This window comes from Eumetopias jubatus, unplaced genomic scaffold (genome assembly GCF_037043125.1).
Source record: "Eumetopias jubatus isolate StellerSeaLion01/CBP00866 unplaced genomic scaffold, mEumJub1_p1.0 scaffold_1, whole genome shotgun sequence".
Lineage (NCBI taxonomy): Eukaryota > Metazoa > Chordata > Mammalia > Carnivora > Otariidae > Eumetopias > Eumetopias jubatus.
In genome coordinates, this window is record NW_028274807.1 from 129,320,796 (window position 1) to 129,328,198 (window position 7,403).

Below are 7,403 nucleotides of genomic sequence, written 5' to 3' on the forward strand. Positions count from 1 at the left end.
AAGAAAGGGTGCTGAGTTAGTTCAATTTGAGCTATTCATGGGTCTCGTTCATACCCATAAGCTTGTCAGAAATATTTCCAATATTCAATTTGAAGATCCAGTCTACTGTCAAGTATGCTATTATTTAATGGCAGCTCTTAGAAACTGAAAAAAAATAGCATTATTGCAAGACACATCCTAATGTCAAAAATGTTAAAATGTGTGGAGAAAAATGTGTCTTAGATGTAGAAAATACAAGCACAAAATGATTGGATAACTGAGAGGGGGAATGAGTCAAATTCCTGTCTTTAGCAGGTCCTGACACTCATTAGAGAGATTTCATGTGTAAGGAGAAAGAAACAGTGCAGGAGGGGATAAGCCAACACAGCAGATGGAGGGCTCAAGACCGTAGCCCACTGTGGCTCTACTGTACAACCGAGGGTATACTCTTCTCCGCCTGGTCTCATTTGAAAGTTATCCTTCCCATTTAGTGTCACTCTGTATTAGCTGACAGGCATTTACGGAGCATTCACCATGGGCCTCATACCGTGCCAGGACTGTGAGGGCCAGAGAACAGACTCGGAACTTCTTTCTTCATCTGTAAGACTTCCATTTATTCGCTCATTAAGAAATAGAATGCTAGGGGAGCCTGGGTGGCTCAGTCGTCAGGCGTCTGCCTTCGACCCGGGTCATGATCCCAGGGTCCTGGGATCAAGCCCCGCGTTGGGCTCCCTGCTCCGCGGGAAGCCTGCTTCTCCCTCTCCTACTCCCCCTGCTTGTGTTCCCTCTCTCGCTGTGTCTCTCTCTGTCAAATAAATAAATAAAATCTTTAAAAAAAAAGAAAGAAATAGAATGCTAGCTCATTGTCAGGCACTGTGTAGGCCTGAAGAATACATAGATACATCTAAGTGCCCAGTTCTGCCCTCAACATGCCACCAGTTCATTGGCGGAGGAGACCAACACAAAAAGGAGTAATCATTCACTCTGGGAGGCGCTTCTGTCATCAAGCATGCAAAGGAACTGTGAGGCACACGAAAGAAATTTGAAAGGAAAGCCTTCCAACAGGATAAGACTACGGGGCTGAGATTTAAATGATGTCAGGAGTCATCCAAGCTGTGAGAAGACAAATGAGTGCAAGAGGGTGCCTGTCAGAGAAAAGACACAAGCAGATACGGCAGTTGGAATTGACAGGAAAGTGTAGAAATGTCCAGGACTTCAGTGTGGCGAATCACCAGAACTAGGACTCAAGCTGCAGAAGATGAGGGTGGAAGGTGCAGAGCTGCCTGCATGGGACCCAGGCCTTCCTTACCTTCTATATCGGGAGGGGCGGCTCCATCCCTGTACTGGGTGGCTTCCTTGATGATCTGTGTCATGTTTTGGGAAAACGCGCCAAGGTCCCTGACCGACCGGAGCTTGAAATGGAACTGAGCAGTGGCCATGGCCTTCAGCTCCTCCTCAGAAGCATCCTGCAGCCCCACAGAGACGATCCTCACCCCGTCTTCCCGCAGGGCCTTAGAGGCCTCTTCCACGTCATCCTCAGACTCCGCGGAAGCCAGGACCACCAGAATCGGGGGAAACTGCTTCCTGTCCCTCCTGCTGGCCGGTGCAGAGAAGTAGGTCCTGTGAGCCTCCCGGAGAGCGTTGCCCACCCTCAGGGAGCCGCCCATGAAGCCAAAGTTCTTCTTGAGGTGGTTTAGCATGGGGTTCCTGCTCTTGAAGGTGCTCAGCTGGAACGCACTGTGGAGCTGGTTACTGTACTGGCCCAGGGCCACGCGGTACTTGTGGGCCTCTATGGGCAGACTGCTGATCATTTTGTTGATGAACGCTTTCACAAAAGGGAAGGAGTTAGTTCCCAGGTGATCAGAGCTGTCCACCAGAAACACGATATCTGCATACTCAGGGCCCGGCCCTATCAAAATAAAATGACAACAAACCTAAACAGGGTAATTGATTGTTCAGCCTTTACATTTGAGACCACAATACTCATTTGAGATTACGCCCTCAGTTAAGAGTAACTCAGAACCCCAAGGAAAATGTCTTCTGGAGGTCAAACAGAAGAAACTGTTCTGGTTTTTGTGAAAATGTCAAACAAGAGGACTTTTGTAAAATGAAGCAATAATTCTTTTCTTTCTCAACTCTATACCAGAGACTTTTTTTTTTTTGATTGTGGAACTCCAAACTCTGATAATATACTAAAGAATAAACAAGAAAGCCCCCCAAGTGGTCTGTGGATTAAGAGTAACTTTTAGAAACCATATCAGGTAAGCAGGTGTCTTGGGTTGGAGAGTTTAGAAGCAGATCTAAGACAGGGACTAGGGGGGCAGGAGCTTCACTGAGGGGAAGCAGGATAAGGGAAGGAGGAGAGGAGCAAAGCACCATATTTGCCTGATCTGAGAGGACTCTGGAGCATGTCACTCTCTGAGGCAAGAGGGCCAGTTTGTTATACTCTTCTCTCAGTCAGTCACTGGCTGCAGACCCTCCCTAGGAATTGCAGGGAAGGAGCGGAGGGCTATGGGCACAATCTCCTGCATTAGCTGACTCTAGAAGAGCCAAGAGCAAGTCTCTTGAGAAAGTGGGCCATATCTGTGAGCTGTTACAGGCAATATTCACAGCAGCTGGGTCCAGAGGTAGGGTGGGGGGCGAGCAGTGTACTAGCCTGATGAAGAGAGTCTGGGCCCAAGGGAGGCACCACCAGCATCCACTTTAGCAGTTGGCCACCTTCATGCTGGAAATTAGTGATGTGCTAGTAAATGCCTAACAATTGCTCTCTCTCTTTCCAAGTTAACTCAGAAGTTTATCAGGAAATCCTAGGATGCAGACTGACCTACAAAACAAATGAGTCGACTCTATTCACAGAGACATGGAACATTGGAACCTAAGCAAATCAATGAATAATTAAAGTTCTTCTAGCCAGGTGTAGCATAATTCATGCTTTTGCCCCTGGCTTTCTGTCACCTTTGAGAGATTAAGTTTACTTGACATAGCATGCCTCCAACTACGATTCAGTCAATGCTGTCTGCTTTGATTTTTTAAGTACATAAATAAATCCTCTGTTTCTATGTATTAAACTGAATATTAGTTAAGGCATAAAAATGTTTCTTTTCCTAAATGATAATAAACATAAAGTATACCGGTACCTGGACTCTGATCTGCCAATGTTTCAGTCCAAAGGATTAAGACGAATATAATTAGCAGGATCTTCATTTTGTTAATGACAGTTTCTTGCTTTTATTCTGTAAAAAATGTTATGTACAATATGAAAAATCTCATTGTATAACAAGAAATAACTACTGGAGAATCGGGGTTAGAATGCAATTCACTGAACAAGTACCTGTCAAGTAATGCCAGGTGTGTTTAAAATGCTCATGAAGCATTTGGAGTATATACTGCAAACAGAGAATGCTAACGTTTGCTGAGTCCTCGCCATGGCTTAGATACTTTTCTCAGTGCTTTATGAGTATCATCTAATTTAATCTTCACAACTGTGTTACGGGGAGGGACAAATACACTGGCCATGTGACATATGAGGAACCAGCACAGAGTGGCTTGGTAAGTGGTAGATCCAGGATGCCAACCCAGACAAGGTGACTGCAGAGTCCAAGCTCTTAACCACCAAACATATGTGTCATATGAAATCTGTGTCCTCACAAATCACCTATTCTTTACTTTTTTTTTAGATTTATCTATTTATTTTAGGGGGGGTGGGGGGAGAGGCAGAGGGAAAGAATCTTCAAGCAGACTCCCCACTGAGCATGGAGCCCAAAGCAGGGCTCGATCCCATGACCCATGAGATCATGCCCTGAGCTGAAACCAAGAATCAGGCTTCACTGACTGAGACACCTAGGTGCCACCTTAACCTTCTATTTTTATGTCAACAATGACTAGCGTGTGTGTTCACACCTTGGCTCAAAAAAGCCAACGGCTATCCATGTCTCTCTCTCTCTTTTTTTAAAGATTTTATTTATTTATTTGAGAGAGAGAGAGAGAGAGAGAGCACAATCAGGGGGAGAGGCAGAGGGAGAGGGAAAAGCAGACTCCCTGCTGAGCTGGGAACCCAACATGGGGCTTGATCCCAGGACCCTGGGATCATGACCTGAGCTGAAGGCAGACACTTAACCATTTGAGCCACCCAGGCACCCCCTCATGTCTCTTTCTTCATGAAACCCTTGTGAAAACTGTTCTCTCATTTACAGATACTCAGTTTTACAAATTACTTAAGCTCAGCATTTCTCTCCATGCAGCTCACAATCAATCAGAAATCTTCAGGGGACATTATAATCTTTTAGGAATTCCATCAATTCAGAGTTGTTCTTTATAAAGAGGAAAAGAGATCAAATGACCAATATTAAAAATAGAGCTGCCTTAAGTGAGATACCAAAGGTATAAGGGCTGGGTTTTCTTCTAGAGTTGACTTTTCCAGCACTTCTTTTGAAATTGATGATTATTAAGGAAGATTGAAAGAATCATTGGAATCTAGATTTGGAAGAGACCCAACAGATCATTTAGACTAACCCCTTATCTTGCTAAGGATGGCTACTAACAAGGCTCCCCAGTAGTTAGTGGCTGAATCATGTCAACGATGACTTTTAAATCTATATTCATCGTATTCTAAAATACCACATATTTTACTTATTCATTAATTTTAGTATTGAGATACAATTTGCATACTGTAAGATTTACCCCCTTTACAGTGTTCAATATGTTTTAGTATATCACAGAATTTGTATCCATTATCACTAATTCCAGAACATTTTCATGACCCCTTCCCACAAGAAACCCCATACCACTTAGTGGTTAATCCCCACCCTCTCCTTCCAACTGACCCTGGCAAACATTGATCTACTTTCTTCTCTATAGATTTGCCTGTTCTGGACATTACTATAAATGGAATAATATAACATATGGCCTTTTGTGTTTGGAATTATTCATTAACATAATGTTTTCAAGATTTATCTATGTTGTGACATGTACTAGTGCTTCATTCTTTTTTATGGCTAATATTCTATTGTATGGATATACAACATTTTAAAAAATCTATTCTTCTGTTGATGAACATTTGAGTTGTTTCTACTATTATGAATATTGCTGCTATGAACATTTGTGTACAAATTTTTGTGTGGATACATGTTTTCATTTCTTGAGGAAATACTTTGAGTAGATTCCTAGGAGTGGAATTTTTGGTCTTATGGTAACTTTATGTTTAACATTTTGAGAAACTGCCAAATTGTTTTCCTAAGTGGTTGCACAATTTTGCATTCCCACCAGCAATGAATAAAAGTTCCAACTTCTCTACATTGTCACCAACACTTGTTATTTTCTGTCTTTTTTTATTCTAGTGGGTGTAAAAGTGTATCTTACCATGGTTTGGATTTGCATTTCCCTAATGATGAATGACATTGAGCATCTTTTCAATTATTTATCGGTCATTTGTATACCTTCTTTAGAGAAACACCTATTCAAACACTTGGCCCATTTTTAACTGGGCCCATATTTATCTTTTCTTAGTGTGTAATAAGAACTAATTATATAAACTGGATACTAGACAGTTATCAGATATATAATTTGCGAATATGCTCCTCCTACTCTGTGGGTTGTATTTTCACTTTCTTAAGGCTGTCTTTAAGGCACAAGTAATTTTAAATTTGATCAAGTCCAATTTATCTATTTTTTCTTTTGTTGCTAGGGCTTTTGGTGTCATAGCTAAATCACCATTACCTACTCCACAGTCATGAAGATTTACTCTGATGTTTTCTTCTAAGAGTTTTATAGTTTTAGCTTTTACATTTAGGTCTTCAATCCATTTTGAGTTAATTTTGTGGGTGGTATGAGGTAGGGATACAATTCTATTCTTCTTTATGTAGATATTCAATTGTCCTAGCACCATTTGTTGAAAGGACTTTTCTTTTACCATTGAGTTGTCTTGGTATGCACAAAAACAAATTTACCATAAGTATATGAGTTTATTTTTAGACTCCCAATTCTATTTCATTTATATCTATATGTCTATTCCTATGCCGGTACCACACAGTCTTGACTATTCTACCTTTGTAGGAAGTTTTGAAGTCAGGAAATGTGAGTCCTGTAACTTTGTTCTTTTTCAAGGTTGTTTTGGCTGTTCTGGGCCCCACCTATTTCTAAATGACTTCTAGAACTACTTTGTCAACTTATGCAAAAAAGGCAGCTGGAATTTTTATAGAGATTGCCTCCAGTGTGTAGATAAATTTGTGCAGTATTATTATTCATTTTTTAAAGATTTATTCATTTTAGAGAGAAAGAAAAAGCATGAGTGAGCATGAGCAGGGGGTTGCAAGGCAGAGGGAGAGGGAGAGAAAGAATCTCCAGCAGATGCCCTGCTGAGTGCAGAGCCCAACAAGGGGCTCGATTTCACAGCCCTGAGATCATAACCTGAGCCAAAATCAAGTCAGATGCTTAACTGACTGAGCCACCCAGGTGCCGCCAATATTGCCATTTTAATGATGTTAAACATTCCAATCAATTAATATAGATTGTCTATGGAGGAGAGAATTTGTTTTAACTCCTTGCTCCATATTTCAGTAATGTTTTTCAAGAGGAGGAAATTATTAGAAGTCAGGGATAAAAGGAAGGCCTCTCTAAAAAGCCATGCTGATTTAGGAATCAATAAATATTCAGAGCTGTATATATTTCCTTCCTCTGGTTGGATGTATATTTGGAAAGTGAGACTGGGCTGCACCCAGCCCAGGATTAACTCAGTTGCCCTATTCGCCTGTGGGTTCTAGAACCTCAAAGAAGATATCCTGGGTGGCCATCTGTGTGCAGTTCCACTCCAGCCTGCAAGCCTTGGCTTGGCTCCACTCTAGTTCCCTCTTCAGCTGAGGTCCCCACTCTGCAGGTCTTGGCACCAAAATGGTGAAGCAGCAGCAAGTGAGGTAGGCAGGCATGTCTTACTCATTTATTTTTATTGCCTTTCTCTCCCTAGAGCTTGGAATCAAGCTCAAAGAGAATGGGGATTTCTGTCTGTCTTGTTCATCATTATATCTCCAGCTTTTGACACATAGTAGGCACTTACTAAACACTATACATAAATATTGTAACTTTGCATATACACCATTTCACGAATATGTGCATATATCTATAACTTAATTTTGTAGAGGTGGAATTACTAGATCTAATGTATGTTTAAGATTTTATGAGTATTGCCAAACTGCCATCCATTGGGTTATACCAAATAATATTCCAATACCTGTCCCCCCAAACAGCATGTTCCATAATTTTCAATTCACTGTCTTTTTTTCCAACTTGTTGAGATACAATTGACAGATTACATTGAGTAAGTTTAAGATGTACCACTGATTATTTGATAAATGTATACGTTACAAAATGATTACCACAATAAAGTTAGCCAACAAACTTACCTTTGTGTGTGTGTGTGTGTGTGTGTGTGT

At 41.3% G+C, this 7,403-nt stretch overlaps 1 protein-coding gene across 1 annotated transcript in view; it reads right to left on the bottom strand.

Annotated features, from left to right (window-relative positions):
* The window catches only part of COL6A5 (collagen type VI alpha 5 chain), a 100,472-nt gene extending 97,289 nt beyond the window's left edge, over positions 1–3,183 (bottom strand). Inside the window, exons 1-2 of the mRNA XM_028099230.1 lie at positions 3,117–3,183; positions 1,289–1,888 (exon numbers count right to left, since the gene is read on the bottom strand). Of these exons, the coding sequence (XP_027955031.1) occupies positions 1,289–1,888; positions 3,117–3,183 (667 nt within the window). The remainder of the gene's footprint in view (positions 1–1,288; positions 1,889–3,116) is intronic.
* Positions 3,184–7,403: the final 4,220 nt, after the last annotated feature.